General features: G+C 47.7%; 1 protein-coding gene across 12 annotated transcripts in view; it reads left to right on the forward strand.

The window, feature by feature from the left end:
- CACNA1G (calcium voltage-gated channel subunit alpha1 G) overlaps window positions 1–17,937 on the forward strand; it is a 1,457,373-nt gene that overhangs the window by 1,331,156 nt on the left and 108,280 nt on the right. For all 12 annotated transcript variants that reach the window (XM_069654906.1, XM_069654897.1, XM_069654896.1 and 9 more), the window contains one exon: window positions 17,523–17,674. In XM_069654906.1, coding sequence (XP_069511007.1) covers window positions 17,523–17,674 — 152 coding nt within the window. The remainder of the gene's footprint in view (window positions 1–17,522; window positions 17,675–17,937) is intronic.

Consider the following 17,937-nt stretch of genomic DNA (forward strand, 5'->3'; position numbering starts at 1 on the left):
CTGTTCTTATGGCCTTCTTCACTGCTTGGAGCCGCTCGGAGGACCGTGTAACTCTCTACCAGATGTGTCCATTCTGATGGCCTTCTTCAGTGGGTGGAGCCTCTGGAAGGATCTTGTTAATCTCTGCCAGAGGTGATAGAATGTGGCCGTTCTTACGGCCTTATTCAGTGGTCGCAGCCACTCGGAGGACCGTGTAAATCTCGGCCAGAGTTGGCCATTCTTATGGCCTTCTTCAGCGGTGGGAGTCGCTCGGAGGATCGTGCACATCTCTGCCAGAAGTGGTCGTTCTTATGGCCTTCTTCAGTGGGGGGAGCAGCTGTGAGGACAGTGTATCTTTCTGCCAGATGCTGATATGGAATTCTTCTTGCCACCCCTCCTTCCGTGGATTCTGTTTGAGTCACCCTGGATGACTGTGAAGGTCCTCTTCTCTAGTGGTGCCAGGCCTGTATCGAACTGTTTGCACTTATGAGAAGTCTATATTTCCCAGGAGGTGGTCAGTGTTTTGATTGTCAGTAAAATGAGCGAAATGGGTTTTTAAAGAGGGCACAGACTTTCCATCTCCATAATAGCTAATTATTTAAAATCTTCGGTTACGGCCATTCATTAAAACGGTTTTCCTCTGCAGGCATGAGCGAGAGGGTCACTGGTCACCTAATTGGCTATTATTTTCAGGAATTCCCGGGTAGCCTCAAGAGCTCAGCCATCGCAGCACACACGTGAAATGAAGTCCCTGTGACGATCAGCGAGCGTTGCCTCGCTCCAAAGCGCGAATTGCACGATGGGAATTATACTGCCACTGGCAAGACTGCCAGACGACATAACAGCCTATATAGGCCATGCAACGTCCACGTTTCTCTGGGGGTTGGGAATTTGGCTGTAAAAGGACCCTTGCGTGCAAAGACAGTTGGAACGGGCAGAATATTAAAACGAGCAGGAAGGCCGAGCCCCGGCTGGTTGTGTTACACTTTATTTTGGCCACGTATGCAGATTGGCTCTGGCATTCCTCTTTACAGCGCCAGTTCCGATTTGTGTGCGAGGGGCTATTTTAGGCTTCTTCATAATGCCAGCATACCCCATCCCGGTCGGGAGATGATCCAGTAGTGGTTTTTAATTTGAACTCTGAGATTTGTAATCCTGAATTTCTCTATTATGAACCTAGGACTATGAGTCTCAGCAGGAAACTTAAAAAAAAGAATGAACTGGTATCTCCCGTCTGGAAAGAGGCATGTTGGCATGTGTGTGTATCTAGAACACGACACAACTCATCAGGATCAGCCACGACACCCTGCAGAGGATTTTTTATTTTTATTTTTGCATTTATAAAGCGCCTAACAGCCCAGAGGCATCGAGGCGCTGTTTCAAGAAGGTGACTTAGTTACATGAAGAAAGAGGCAATGCATGGGGGACAAATGGCGTGTGCCTTACACGGTGGAAGTGCAAGCGTAGGAAAACATAAAGGAGATACTTGAGATGTTGTACATTACAGTGATACCTTAGACATGGGGCCCGATTCTCATCTTGGCGCAGTGAGCGTGCTAAATAGCACAACTCACTGCACCATTTCTTGACGCCCAGGCACCACTGCTATTCTCATGTGGGCCTGGGCGTCTTCGCAAAGCACGACAGTGCTTTCGCTGTAATCTGCCTGTTTCTAATGGAATCAGGCGGATTGCAGAATCTCGGCAGCATTTTCGTTAAATAACAAGGGAATCGTTATTTAACGAAAATGCTGCTGATAGACCAAAGTGAGCAGCTTCAACATTGCAGGATGTTGAAGCTGCTTAATTTGGTGTATAGGAAAGTGTTCATATACACCCGTGTGGTGTATATGAACACTCTCATTTAAAGCGAGCAGCTTCAATGTTGCATCCTGCAACGCTGAAGCTGCTGGCTTTGGTGTAAATGAAAGTGTTCATATACACCCGTGCGGTGTACATGAACACTTTCATTTACACCAAAGCCAGCAGCTTGTTGCAAAATGTAACGTTGAAGCTGCTCGCGTTGTTTTAAATAAAAGTGTTCCTATACACCAGTGCGGTGTATATGAACACTTCAAATTCAAGCGAGAAGCTTCAAAGTTGCATCCTGCAACGTTGAAGCTGCTTGCTTTGGTGTATATAAAAGTGTCCATATACAATACGGGTGTATATGGACACTTCCATTTACACCAAACAAAGCTTCTTGTGGCACTCCTCCAGTTTAACGGCACCAAAAGGGTACCGTATATGTGCACTAGTTTAGCGCACATATTAAACTGGAGGAGTGCCACAAGAATAGGCTTCCAAAAAGCCAGTTTACAAATGTGGCGGTTGCTAGGTTGGTTTCCAACCCATCCTAGCAACCGCCACATATATTCCGAAAGTGGCGCATTCCTTCCAACTTCGGAAGAATGCGCCACCTTCAGAATAGGTCTTAAGTACCGAAAAGGTTGTTAACCCTTTTAACGTCATTTTCGGTACTTATCACCTTGATGAGAATCGGGGCCATAATGTGCAGATGAAGTGCTGGTAGCATGGCACGTTAGAATTTACACAAACAGCACGGTTATAATTGCTTTTCTGAAGGCCACGTGGGACTCATGGCTTCTGAGTGTGGGAGGGAGCAAGTTCCAGTTGGTGGCTGCTATGATTGGGAAGCTTGAGCCCCCTGCTCGAACCCTAATGCTTTTGGGAATGGATAAGTGGTTAGTGTAGTTGGATCTGGTGGGTCTGTTTGAGGGAGGAGCTTAGAATCTTTGGGAGAGGTAGCAAGGTGCTGTGTCATGGAGACACTTGTGGGTTAGTGCCAAGGACTTAAAAAGGATATGTTCCTTAACGGGTAACCAATGGACAGATTTCCTTGTGGCAGAGATGTGGTCTCTCCTGGAAATGCCTGTGGCTGCTCTGAGGGCATTGTTTTGCACCGTCTGGAGTTTCCTGATGTTCTTTGCTGAAGTGCCTAGAGGGAGCGCGATGCAATAATCAAGGCGAGATCCAATGATTGCTCTTGAGATGGTGATGCAATTTTGTTGCGTTAAGAATGGCCTGGCAGCCGTGATGAGTTTCACGTGGTAAGCTGCTGCCAATGATACTGCATTCACCTGTCTGGCCATGGTGAGGTTGGAGTCTAGATCTACTCCCAAGGTTATGATTGACTGATGGGATGCAAGTGTTGTCGATGAGAAAGGAGTCATATTTTGATCCCATTTTTCTGATAGTGCCCGGTGAACCGATGAGTAGAAATTCTGTCTTTTCACTGTTAAGACAAAGCCAGTTTTCAGCCATCCAGGTCTGGATGGTGATGTAAATGAAGGTGAGGGTTTTTTGGTCAGCCTCGTAGTCTCCCGTGAGGGGTATGAGGACCTGTGTATCATCAGCATAGTTGGTGTATGTGATGCCCATGGAGTCTAGATAGTTGAATAGTGACCTAGTAAATAGGTTGTACAGGGTGGGCGAGATGCAGGATCCTTGTGGCACTCCACATTTAATTAGGTGGGGTTGGGCGCAGGCTTGGTCTGAGAACACCTTCTTTGCTCTACCACTGAGGAAGGATGAGATCCAGGCAGTGGCATTGGGTGAGAAGTTGCCAGCCGTAGCGAGGTGGTAGCATAAGGTGTCAAAGGCCGCAGATAAGTTAAGGAGTAGTAAGAGGGCAGGTTTGCCTGCATCCCTGAGGTCGTCTATTTGGTTCTTGAGATCTAGTAAGGAAGTCCCTGTTCCATGGTTGGTGCGAAAGCCTGACTGTCGGAGACCTAGTAGGTGATACATTTCTATGTATTTCTGGACTTGAAGGTATGCTGCTTTATCCAAGATCTTCAGTAGGAAGGGTACCGTGGTGATGGGCCTGTAGTTTCCTGGTGTTTTTGGATCCAGTGTAGGTTTTTTCAGCAATGGACGCATCCAGGCTTCTTTAAGGCAAGAGTGCACTTGATTGGATTTGAAGGAGGCGTTGATGAAAGCAGTGAAGAAGAGTGGTAGGGCGGGGGCGCTATCCTTGATGAGCTGAGCCGGACATGAGTCACCCTTGCAATTTGGCGGCTTAATAGAGTTGAGTATAGGTAGGATATACTGTTCTTTCATATCTTGGAATGAAAATGCTGGGATTTCCGCTGGGGCGTTCAGGCGCAGGTTGGATAGTTGTTGCTTTAAGGCTCTTTGTTGGCCGATGATTATTTCTTGTAAGGTGTTCAGTTTGTTGAGCATAACTTCTTGGATTTTGTTACACCATTCTTTGTCTTTGATAACGGAGTTAGGTGGGGGCGACAGGCATTTCCAGATCTCTAAAAATTGTGATGATTTCCCTGGATCCAGATTTGGCGTTGGCTATCCTCAAATTGAAGGAGTTGGCTTTAACTGTGATGATGGTGGTTTTGTAGTGTTTTGCGATGTTTTTGAATGCAAGTTTAGTGGAGTCGCTGGGGTTGGTTTGCCGTGTTAAAAGGACTGATCCCTTTTTTGTGCACAGCTTGAGGAGTTCTGGGGTGAACCAAGAGTTAGTTTGTTTAGTGGTTTTGGCTTTGCTTTGAGTAAATGGGGCAATGGTGTCCACGGCTTGAGAGATGATAGAGTTGTAAGTGACAGCGAGAGTGTCCGGGTTATTGGTAAATGGAGGGTTGAGTCCAGGAACCTGGAGATGCAGTAGAAGTCTTTCCTTAGTGAGTTGGTTGGTGCTTCTGGTGATGGCTGGCGGCAGAGTTCTGGGGGTGGTGGAGGATGTCTTTGCCAAGTTGAGGTCGAAATGGATGGCAAGGTGATCTGACCATGGGAAAGAGGTGATGGCTGAAATGGAGGGAGGACAATTGTGGTGGGAGATCCAGTCCAAGGTGCGTCCTTTGTTATGGGTGGGTCCTGTCACTGCTTGTTTGAAGCCCAATATGGAGAGGGCATTGTATAGGGATGCTGCATTCCCATCAGCAGGGTCGTTGAGGCCGAGCTGCATGTCTCCCAGGAGGATGGACATGGTAGATTTCTTTACATTGTCCCTAAGGGCTTGGAGGAGTGCTTCTTGGAATTCTGGTACCGGCCCCACTGGACGATAAGTAACATGGACAGTGATAGTGCAGTTGGGTGATGGATTGATTTTGATGAGCATGTAGTCGCAGTTATGGGATATGTCTCCTTGGTTTCTTCTGATGGGGATGGACTGCTTGGCGATCAGTGCAACTCCACCTCCTTTCTGTGCTCTTCGGTCTTGTCTGAAAATGGTGTATCCCTCAGGCAGGGCAAGGGCTGGGCCAGAGGCCTCATGAAGCCAGGTCTCACTAATGAGGTCAAGGTTGGAGTTGCAAAGAAGGTCATGGATGTCGAGAGCGTGGGCTGGGAGTGACCGTGCATTGATGAGGGCACACTTGAGCATGGATGAGGGGCTAGGGGTGGCCGTATCGGTTGTGGGTGCTGACCTACTGATAGTACTGGCATCATCAATCATGGAGGACGCAGTGAAATCAGTATCAGTCATGGGGGCAGTCATATTAGCAGTACATGCAGTAGCAGCAATCAAGGGGGCATCAGTATAGGCATCAACAGTGGTAGCAGTGCTCATTGGGGCAACAGTACAAGCATCAACAGTGGTAGCAGTGCTCATGGGGGCAACAGTATAGGCATCAACAGTGGTAGCAGCGCTCATGGGGGCAACAGTACAAGCATCAACAGTGGTAGCAGCACTCATGGGGGCAACAATACAGGCATCAGCAATAGAGGCAGCGCTCATGGGGGCATCAGTACATGCATCAACATTGGTAGCGGTGCTCATGGGGGCAACAATACAGGCATCAACAGTAATGGGGGCAGCCATATTAACAATACATCCTGCAGCAATACTGCCTGTCTGCTACCTGTACTTTCTCCTGGGTTTCAGGGCCTGAGTGAATTTGTACGCTAAGTCTTGGCAGCAGAAAGAGGTAGGTCAAAGGGTTCAGTAGGGGCAAGGCCACATAGACTGGCCTGTCAGCTTGCTTTGTTTTCATATTTCTTCTCCTTTTCTGGGGAATCAGACTTTCCCACAATAGCCCTCCTTCCTTGAGGATTCGGGACGATATGGAGCCTCTAATTCCTTGCTTCTCTTCTGATCTCCCCAGTACCCTCCTCTTATCTGCTCTACCTGTGTCTTACCTGGCACAGTTAAATGAGCCAGGGCTCATGAAAGGGGTGTGGCCTAATGGAAGTGGTCATCTGCCGGCTCATTAGGCCACTCCCCCTTGATGAGCCCCGGCTTAATGGAGTGCAGGTACCCCCGCCAGGCAGCCCTTTGGGGGGATCGGCACCCACTCCCCCAGGGGGAGAGGGTGCCGATTTCTGCATCTATTACCTAAAGCGATGCATGCCGGGGGACAGCAGCCACGTATTTTCAGACTTAACGCTGGCACAGCCCCTCTCCAGGCATTCCTTATTCTAAGAGATGCAGCAATCACCCTCAGGTAATCGCTGCATCTCTGAGCTAAAGGGATGTCTGATGAAGGGCAGCATCACCATTAAGGCTGAAAAGGTGAGGCGTGCGAAGTCAAGGCTTTTTTTCCAAAAGTCTGATGCTTCTGCGGACAAGCGGTAACTTCAGGCTTTAGAAAAAAAAGGCCTTGGCTTCCAGCGGCCTCGCTTTTTCTTTAATAATGATTGCACCGGCCCACATGCACCTCTTTGATTAAAGGGATACCTCGCAGGTGACAGCCCACCAATATAGAGAAAAGGCATCTTTTTTTTAAGCCTGAAGCTATCGCACATGAGTGAGAGCTTCAGGCTTTTGCAAAAAAAAGCCTTGTCCTCACGCAGCCGAGGCTGCCAGGGGACATTCGGGTGCCCCGACAGGGCCCCAACTCATAGCCATATTTATGATCCTGCTGGGGGTCTGCCCTGGCTAGCCCCGGCCCACTTAAAGACCTGTCACGTCAATGCTCCGCCACCTGCTTGTTTCTCCTCCACTCCTTCTATTCACTCAGGGTGGTAGTATACTTGCCCCTTCTGGGAAATGTCAATCCACCTATCCTCCTTTAAGATCTGCCTATGTCCTACACCTAAATAGGTATTGGCACCATGCTGCCATGTGACCAGAAGAGATGGACCAGCCCACACCCAAGTGGGTGCAAGGTGTGCATTCCTTTAAGGCCAACAGCCTGCAATCATGTGTTTACGTTTCCACCTCAATGCAGGAATGGAAATGGGGAAAAAACAATAGAAATGTTCCCGCACTACAAAATAAGGAGGCGTCTGAAAGGCCCTTGCCCACACTCTGCTTTTCTCGTGTACGTAGCCATTGTGAGGGCACAGCAAACATAAGGGAAACAGCCGGATAGGGAGGAAATCCTGGCGCGTGTTCCTTTGTGAAGAAGGGATGCATGCCAGGGGGTGCTGTCACTTTTGATGTGTCTGGGTCCACCACAAGGGCATTTGCAGCTAAAATGTTCTTTTTGTGTATGATCTCAAACACAACATGTTTGTATTGTGCCACTTGCATGCCCACTTGGCACATGCAGGATGGCCTGAATGGAGCCTAGTGTGTACTGTATGAACTGTTAATATGCCCCCAATTACAGGCATGATTAAAAGGACCTAAATAAGAATTCCACAAGTGAATGGGCATTTTACATGTTCTCATTGCAGCTGGGAGAGCCGTTCCAATATGCCCTGCTGGGAGCTGAATGGAGAGGTCTCAACTCTGCCTTTACAAGACAAAGACATGACTCACAACATTAAAACAGAATGCATTAACAATAATTTAGGCACGACATCGCCTTCATTGGTCAGGTCATTATGGATTCAAAGACATTGGGGGGTCATTACGAGATGGACGGCAGCCATGGTGCTATTAGCGCCATGGCTGCCTCCCAAACCGTGTCCGAGTCCGGTCTTGTTCAATGGGGACTTAGCAGTGCATTCCGACCCTGGAGGGACCGGTAAGTCCCCATTGAAGAAACCATTCCCATTTGTGCCCCCATAGGGCTCAATGGGAATGGGGAGGGTGCTAATAACGGTCTCGCAACTAGCAAGCCCGTTATTAGCGCCCTAATCCCTTAGCGGGACCCATAAGGGACGTGTTGTCAGACCACACAATCCTTACGGTTCCCGCTAAGGGACCTCGGAATTGTGCGGTAAGGGGTTACCGGCACTGGTCTCCTTACCGGTGCCCGGTATCCCTTACCGCCCAACTCGGAATGAGGCCCATTGCCCAAGATACCATTAAACACACAACACCCAAAGCCTCCTCCCTCTCCTTTACATCTTTATGGGCTCACTGGCAGAAATTTAGATGGAGAAACATCGGTTTAGACCAGATACTGCTGGCTGGAAATGAAAGCAAGTCAGCGCACGGTACCCCAAGGCCAATTCACAGTAAACCCTTGTCCTATTTCCCCTTATCTGTTCTATGCTTGTACCAAGTCTACTTTGAAAAAAAGCTCCTGCAACGATACTGCCTACATGAAGCGCTTGATGAACACCCCAATCTTGGATTGATTCACCATCCTGTTTGAGCTTGCAAGGACGGGTGGAAAGGGGAGGCCTTCTGGGGATTTAATGCGTGCTTGGAAGGTTACTCCAGGACCTAGTGTTGAAAACCTTTCACTAGGCATCAAAATAATATGGCGGGATGTTCAGGAATCCTCTTGGAGGTGCTTAATAGTACTTAATACCTATTTAAACCCGGCGTTGGTTACTATTAGAGATTTTTGTTGTGCAATTACAAAGGTGCTTGAAATATTTGTGATGCAACAAAATGTAAGGATTGTGCTTTTGCGCGATTTTAACTCAAAAGGCTTAGTTGACTTCTGGTATTCGACAGCTACAGTTAAACATTTTTCGCAGCAAGCTAGAGACAGAGGCAAACTGCCCTATGGTTGCTTGGACTTGTGTGTTCTCTCGCTGTTAAATGGCAATATTTGGAGTGATAGGCCTCCTGAGTACACTTGGTTGAATGGTAGTATTAGCTCCACATTGGACTATGTGTTAGTCTCAAAATCGCTATGGGCGAGCTTCGATTTGCTGGAGGTCATGGGTAATGTAACTAATGATCATGCGCAGTTGGTTTTTACGCTGGGGGGTTGTCTATGTCTGGCCATGGCTTGGTGCAACGACCCAAATAGAGAGAAGACCAACCGACCATGCCGTAATATGGCAGCCAAAGCTGGCAGCTTGTTTCAACACTAAAGTGGAGCAGGGCCCTTTGGGGGGTACTTTTACGATCATGTTACCTCTTGGAGTGGGTATTTATTTCGAGCACATATTACATGCATTCATTCCTTTAAAGTCTCTGTCTGGCAACGTTAATACTGTTGATGCTACCCATATGTTTAATCAGCAGATGGCGGATAGAAAAAGAAAGCTTAGAGGTGATATTAGAAAAGCGGCCAAGTTAGGGGTTGCTGCTCATGAAAATATAAAGAAGTTGAAGTTGGCATGTGCATCCTCTTCTCAAGAAACCCACAGCTGATCCTTCGTGTCTGGCTAACTACTGCCCAATTTCCATTACTCCCTGTCTAGGTAAACCTCTGGAAAAACTGGCCATCTCTCAGCTTAACCTTCATTCCGATTCTGTTGGCTCTCTGCATGACCACCAGTCTGGCTTCAGAGCTGCCAGAAGCAGGGAAACTACTCTGCTGAACATCCGTGAAGATCTGCTCTCCCACCTTGACTCTAACATTCCCTCTGTCCTCATCTTACTCGATCTCTCTTCTGCCTTTGACACAGTCATCCATATCACCCGGTGTCCTGTCAATTGGTCGACTGCAATTTGGTCGACTGCAATTTGGTCGACACCATTTGGTCGAATGCCAAATGGTCGAATTTTTTTTTTTAATTTATATATATTTTTTGTGGGTTTTCGTGTGGGGAAAGAAAAAAAAAAAGAAAGAAAAGGGGGTTGGGGGGGGACCCCCCCAAAAAAAAAAAAAAAAGGGTAAAAAAAAAAAAAATTCGACCATTTGGCATTCGACCAAATGGTGTCGACCAATTGTCCTGTCGACCAAATGTTTTCGACCAATTGACTGGTAACCATATCACCCTGCTCAGCCATCTACGTGATAACCTGGGTATCACCGATCAGGATCTGGCTTGGCTGACCTCTCTCCTCTCCGACTGACCCTCACAGGTCTAATTTGGGTCCTTCCTTTCATCTATCTCCCTCTCTACCTGTGGTGTTCTGTTCCCCAGGGGTCTAACCTCTCCTCCTGGCTTTTCAACCAATACCTGGCAACTCTCGCCCACTGCATTGCCTTGTTCTGCTCTCATTTCCAGTGCTATGCTGATGACACTCAACTCATTTTCAGGCAGCCCTTGGCCACCTCCTCTCCCTCTCTCATCTCTGATTACCTAACTGCCATTCACCATTGGTGTGCCGCCAACGATCTTTGTCTAAATGCCAACAAGACCGAGATCCTCCTCATCGGTTCACCCTCACCATCCTTTCACCTCACACTTTGGCCGTCCTCCCTAGGCCCTCCTCCTACCCCTAACTTTGAGGCTAAGAACCTCAGGGTCAACATTGACTCCACACTTTCCTTCTCTGCTCACATCTCTGATGTCTCTTAAAAAGTCAAACCTCCTACTGCACCTCCTCAGAGGTACTCTGCCTTTCCTATCTTTCCACCAGAAGCTCATTGTTTCCCAAGCTCTGGTTCTCTCCAAGTTGGACTATTGCAACAGCCTCTTTCTAAATCTTTCTGCCTCTTCTCTCCGCCCTTTACAACTAATCCAGAACAGGACTGCTGCAAGACTTGTCCTGACCCCAAACCCTGGGATCGTATCTCTCCAGCTCTGAACTCCCTTCATTGGCTCCCAGTGGATGCAGGGATTACATTCAAAACCCTTTGCATTGTCCACAAGGCTTTCTGGGGTCTGGGCCCAAAATACCCTCAACTATCCCTCCGTAAATACCTCCCCTCTCAAGCTCCTCTAACTCTAACTCTCTCAGGATAAGTCGTTTTTCAAAGAAACAAGCTGGGGGTAGATCTCTGTCTTTGGCTGGGGCTTCCCTTTGGAACAGCCTCCCTGCCTTTCTGAAACTTGAGGAGATCATCTCTGGTACCGGAAGCACCTCAAGACCAGATCTTCTTCTGCCTTTGCTCCCCCTATCCCCTGCTAATCTGTTTCCCTCTCGGCACATACAACTGGCCACACTCTGTCCTCTGGGCCCAGGTACCTGCTCACCCTGCCACCCTCCTGCACTGTCTCCGGGCCGCCCCTTGCACTGGGGTCTGTATCTGTACCCATACAGTCCCCCACCCTCCTTTGTTTTCTTCTGCACTTATCAGACATACCTTGTCTGCTGCCTTAATCATAGCACTTGCCACTTTCTGGCCGCACTACCACTGTTTATCGCCTTATTATTTACACATTTTATTTATTTATTATTATTTATCTGTTTCTCCGCACTTTCCACTTCTCCCCCTTCCATTCACTTTCCCCTATCCCTTTGCCATGCACTTGCATGCTCTCAATGTCACTGGGCCTAGTAAGATCATTGTTTTCTTCTCCCTTGTTCCCCTCCCTTGCCTTATCGCGCTCTGAAACATATCATATCATGCAAATTTGATAAAAAAGGTATAGCTATTTGTTGTTCCAAAAAGATGTGGAATGCATTTTGTCTGCTCTGGGCTCTACTGATCTATCTAAAGTTTGGAGTCTGGTGAGAGGTAGTCGGGTCCAGACATCCCTGCAATTACAGCCAAAATCTGGCCTCGACTGGGAGTCTTATTTTAGGGAATTGTATTCTTACCCCCTCGGGCCAGTATTAATCTCAAGAAGGCATAAGGGGGGTGGGGCCTAGGGCCGATTAGTATGGCCTAGATATAGATCTGGAAGAGAATTCTTGATGCAATTAGGAGGGCAAACATATCTAATGCCCCAGGCCCAGATGGCCTGACCAATGTAACGTTGAAGTCTGCTCCACTTCTATGGGCAGAGGTTCTTATTGCAATTGTTTAGGAATGTTATTGCTACTCACCAGTTCCCTGTGACTTGGAAAAATGCATCCTTTCAGTCTGGCCATATTCCGACTGATCTTAAGGAAGCCTGGGTTTGTCCGCTCCTCAAAAAAACCCTCTCTTGACCCATCGGTACCAGGGAACTTCACGCCCATCACCACTGTCTCCTTTCTACTGAAAATACTGGACAAAGCGGCTTACCAGCAAGTCCAAAAATTCCTCGAAAACCACCGCCTTTTGGGCCTTGGCAGTCAGAATTCAGACCACGACACAGGACTGAAACGGCTCTCCTCGACCTGAAAAATCAAATGGATGACATTCGAGACACTGGCAAACCAGCGCTCCTGTTGCTCCTTGATCTATCAGCTGCATTCGACCTCGTGGACCATAACACTCTCTGCCACCATCTTTCAATAGCAGCCAACTTCTCCCCCAAGGCATGTGCATGGATCACCTCTTTCCTGCAGGAAAGGGCCATGAAAGTCTTCTCTGACTCAGCATGCACCTCTCCGAGTCACATCAAATGTGGGGTGCCCCAGGGCTCCTGCATAGCGCCTACCCTCTATAACCTGTTCACCCGGCCTCCCTTCAATCTTCTTGACGCCTTGGGCATCTCATACACTAATTATGCTGATGACACCCAAGTGCTCATCCCGCTTACAGGTGACTATGATCTGGACAGGAACAACCTCAACTCCATTTACTTCACCATCCAAGCCTGGATGGCAGAAAATTGGTTATATCTTAATAGTGATAAGACCGAGCTCCTACTTATTGGGTCACCAACCATTCTGGGTAACCTTGACAAACAATATTGTTCCTTTACCATCGACAACATACCCATTTATGTGTCCCAATCAGTCAAGACCCTAGGAGTCTATCTCAACTCTAATCTCACTATCGACAGGTAAGTCAATGCCATAGCCTCGTCTTCGGCATACTATGCCAAATTAATTAATGCAGCAAGACCCTTCTTATCATCTCAAAATGGCCTCACCATTGCCAGGGCCATGATAGGATCTAGGTTGGATTATTGCAATGCTCTCCTTGGTGGGACATCCAGCAAAATCATTGCTAAGCTCCAACTCGCTCAAAACAACGCCCTTAGGGCCGCCACAGGATTCTCCAAGAAGGACCACATTTCTGATCTTAGAAGGCAAGTCCACTGGCTGCCCATCAGGCAGAGAATCATCTTTAAAATCCTCTCCCTCACCCATAAATGCCTCCATGACCTTGCCCCTCCATACCGCGCCCAAAGAATATCCCGGCCGACTTCTTCTAGGCCTTCCAGAACTGCCTACACCAACCTGATTTCCATCCCTAAGACCTGCAGAGTACGCGCAGGCGGCACCAGCTTCCTAGCTATAGCAGCCTCACACTGGAACGCCTTACCTACGCACCTCAGGGGGATTGACTCTCACCTAACCTTCCGCAAAGCCATTAAAACTAGGCTATTTGTTTGACCCACTTGCCTTGACTTCTGCGTGCATGCCAATGGCACATGTAACCCTGCACCTATATATAACTAAGTACCTCATGTTTTCTATGTAATCACAATCTTGCCTACGTACACTTTCATGTAACAGCGCCTCGATGCCTTTGGGCTGCAGTGCGCTCTACAAATGTAAAAAATAAAAATAAATTGTGGTGGTGATATTTAAAAAGGGAGATGGAGTGGATCCTGTAAACTATTGCCCTATCTCCCTGTTGGATGCAACATACAAGATCTTCTCTAGATTCATCCTCTGTGCTCTGGAAGGTTGGGCTAGAAAATCTGGCAAACTGGGCATAAATCAATCAGGCTTTTGCAAAGGCGTGAGTACCTCGTTAAACTGCTTTCTAATTTACCTGCTGAGTGAGCAAGCGACTTTGGCCAAGCGTGGCCTTTACTTGGCATTCCTGGACATCTCCAAGGCGTTTTACTGCGTGGATCGCGTCAGACTATGGAAGATGTGAGTCCATGTGAAAATGTCCCCGCAAAAATGTTGCCATGAAAGAATGGCGCCGTTTTACCCCGGCTCTCATTTACCCCATATATTGTCCCCATAAATAATGTCACCTATGCTGTTTCCCGGAGACTATATGTATGGTGACATTATTTATGGGGGCAATATTACCTGATACCGATTGGAGTCCCTGCATGCCGATATAAGATTGAAAGGAAGGTTAGATCAAATGCTTTTTGCTGGAGGTAAAAATCGCCCGTTTCCACCCACTTCTGGTGCTATTAGCGCAGCACTAATTGTTCTGGCCCTAGTAGCACCAAGAAACCCCCATTTGGTCCAATGGAAACAGGGATTTACCTCCCCACCGCAGATCGGGATCCAGTGCAAATTCCGCTGGACCGAGTTGCGGCAACACGAATAGCGCTGGATGGTATCCCGGCGCTATTACTGCTGGGACACCACCCAACTTGTGATAGAGCCCTAAGTTCTGGCGAGGTATGGCTTCGACTCAGTCATGTGCTAAGTCGCTAGTGACTAAGTGCTAGCCAGGTATGGCTTCGACTCAATCATTTGCTAAATCGCTAGTGACTAAATGCTGGTGAGATATGGCTTTGACTCAGTCATTTGCTAAGTTGCTAGTGACTACGTGCTAGCGAGGTATGGCTTCGACTCAATCATTTGCTAAATCGCTAGTGACTAAGTGCTAGCGAGATATGGCTTCGACTTAGTCATTTGCTAAGTCGCTAGTGACTAAGTGCTAGCGAGGTATGGCTTCGACTCAATCATTTGCTAAATCGCTAGTGTCTAAGTGCTAGCGAGGTATGGCTTCGACTCAATCATTTGCTAAGTCGCTAGTGTCTAAGTGCTAGCGAGGTATGGCTTCGAATCAACCGTTTGCTAAGCTGCTAGATGTGGCATTTTTCCTTTCTAGTCTTGTGCCTAGTCATTGATATTTGCATTTGGGTACTGCCTGCTGTTGCAATACTTGCTGTTCGCGTCTCAAATTGCAAACTGCACGCAGGGCATTTGTTTTCGTCCTGTGTGAGCTGGGAGGACTCTGGTCAGCTGACCCATGGGGCAGCGTGTGGTGAGGGATTTAAGTTGGCCGAGGCAGCCACTAATCATCCACAATCAGAGAACTGTCAGCAGTGTATCTGGCTTTCTACATGTTCCTCCAATATGTTTCCTTTTTGTTATGTTTCTTTTTCACCATTGTCACTGCTTCCCACACAGCTAGTTTCACTGTTTCGGCTGCTGAATTTATAAATCATGCTTTTACAGGAAATACTAACTTGTTGAACGTTTCAATTGCTTTGTTTTGTTTCCACTTCAGACCTGCCTTGCCTTTTCTGCCTTCTGTCCTTATTTACAGTCTACCTTCATGTTAACGCTCTTAAATCCACTGAGAAGTGTTGCTAGGGCGGGGCTATATCCCTGGGTCTTTTGACTGCAGCCCCGGATAGAAGCTCTGGGGTTACAACCAAAAAGGCTAGCTAGCCCCCAGTCTAGACAGTCCCAAAATTAGCATAGCCCAGATCTTTTCCAGACCTAGCAACACCCCTGAATGTGAGCACTGCTCCCCTGGCTCCTCATTCAGTCACCAAAGGGCGCCACTTCCCCTTCACCTCACTAGTTCTCCAGCAGACAGGGGCTGGCACCATTAACCCAGCCGCCGCACCTGCACCGCTACTCTCCATGGCGACCTTGGCCTTTGGCAGTCGCCTTAGCAAAGCCAATGCCCCCGTTCACCAGTCCCGGATTCCCCTTAGAGAGGCTTGTACAGTGATGTCATGGGCGTCACCTGATTGCCCCAGTACATAAGCAGCTGGATTGCACTTTCCACATCTTGAAAGCCGTACCCAATTACCCACACCTTACCAGCCCCAGCACGGCTCTCAAGGGGCCAACTTCCCTCCATTCCCAGTTTCATGTCCAAAATATAAACTGCTTGATTCATGGAATTATTTGCGTGAAAAACGCAGATTTGCCCGCCTGTCTTCCCGAATATCCCCATACTTCAAACAGGGATTTTCGGGCAGAAAGGTGCGCAAATCTGCATTTTTTACGCAAATAATTCCATGAATCAGGGTGAAAGTTTCCAGCATCTGAAGCAGTGGTGGGAGTTGTGTCTGATTAATGGGTGGGCTCTGTGTAGGCAAAGGAATAAATGCAGTGCATCGCTGATCTACAAATAAATGTGCAACCATCGAGGGTCCAATGACACAAGTTACTTAGTCAAACAAAGGAAGCCGGTAGACCACAGCAGGACTCCATCTGAACATGGGTGGCCAATGAATGGACAGCAGCCGGCCACATTCTCCACTCATCTTGACGATGGTACACAAGCAGCACACCAGGTGTGCCGTACACCGAGCCCAATCCCAGATGCTGCAGGCCCCCCAGTAAAGCAATCACCCCTACATTTTGCAGAGGATTCTTGTGATCTTATTTGGACTTTCGGGACTCGTGAAGCATTCAGTAAATTGGCACAATGGTATGATCTCTGAGGGGCTTCTTTCCTAGCTTCCCTGCTATGGCGGCCATTTTGGATTAAGGCTGTGTGCTCACTGCAGTCTAGATTTATAAACCATTGGGCTCCTGCTTGGTTTACCATAAGCATGACCACTACCGGTTTCACTTTCTGTATTTCTGTCTTAACAATTGTAATGCCTTTTAATAAGAACCTTTCTCTCTTTGGTTAACCAAATAGCACGTGCACAACAACATTGCGAGACCTCTTTAACAATTGCTCTTTAATTTCTCCTTTGTCCTACTTCTGACATCGAATCTTTTCAGGTTCCATGTAACACCTGTAGGGAAATCAACTAACAGCATTATGCAGGTACAGTCCAGGGGAAATTGGGCTGTCCACCTTAGCGCCCACCCGTCACGTTGCTTGAAATATAAAAGGCGTAGCATAGCTCATCTCTGGAACCTTGCCCCCTTTAAGTGGACTCCGCCTTTCAGCGAACCAACACCGCCCACCATTTTCTTTTAGCACTGTCCAGGAGTAGAATGTGAAGCTTGGAACAGGAACTATAATTTAAAGTTAGCGAAAGTCAGCAGACATGTCTAAAAAGCAACTAGAATTAGTATTCAAAACGCTTTGATAGGAAGTAATATGTCCGGGCACTTGGGTCGAAATGATACCTTCAAACTAGCTGGAAACATCTATTATGTACTGTAGTAATATGTTGTGTGTACCCCATAGTGACTTCTCATTTTCTGTTTGTTTGAATGTTATTGGAACTGTACCCCCCACCCCCAGCTAACCAGTTGGATTAGCTTGTAAGTGAGAGCATGTTCTGAGCAGGTACGCCATGTGATCCCAATGTTTCATCCTTCGTCGGGCTACTGGCACTCTGGGTAGAGCACCTCATCAGCTTCCTACCCTTGGCCAACCTCATCTTAGATTGCCTTTCCCAGAAGCCAGAATGCTATAGGCAATGGTTCATTCCACGCACAAATGACCTTCCGCGCTTTCCTTTTCCCAACTTTTCGTTGAAAATGGTCTTGAAAAGAGACGTGATTACTGCAAACTCTAGTGTCCAGTTGCTGTTGGTTGTTGGCAGCTTGTCTATCTGGTTTTGAGCATGCCTCATTTGTAAGTGGTGATCCTCAGGTCAGGTGACGTGTTTGTTGTGCGTGCAAATTTACCTGATCTGCTTTTCCACCATTTTCATCCACAGAGGCCCAGTGCAAACCGTATTACTGCGAATATTCCCCGCTTCGACTTGTCATCCATCAAATGTGCACCAGTCATTACCTTGACCTCTTCATCACCGGAGTGATTTGCCTGAACGTCATCACTATGGCCATGGAACACTACCAGCAGCCAAAGGTAGCGCGGGCAGAACCTCTTTCACAGCAACATGTATCAGAGCTCTCGAGTAGTCCCATGTCGGGCATCCAGTCCTGGTTTTCCTTTGCATTCGGGCAGTTTTTCCTTTCCCATTGAACTACGAGTATCAGAATGCGAAAGGGATGCCAAGCGCTGGATGGGCTCCTCACGCCTGGCATGGGAATCATCCAGAGGTCTGGGTCACCATTGCCTACAAAATGTCATCAGCAGTCACCTAGCATTACACCAGCAAAATTCACGGC

The sequence above is a fragment of the Ambystoma mexicanum genome, chromosome 3q (assembly GCF_040938575.1).
Source record: "Ambystoma mexicanum isolate Mex_15411 chromosome 3q, UKY_AmexF1_1, whole genome shotgun sequence".
Taxonomy (NCBI): Eukaryota; Metazoa; Chordata; class Amphibia; order Caudata; family Ambystomatidae; genus Ambystoma; species Ambystoma mexicanum.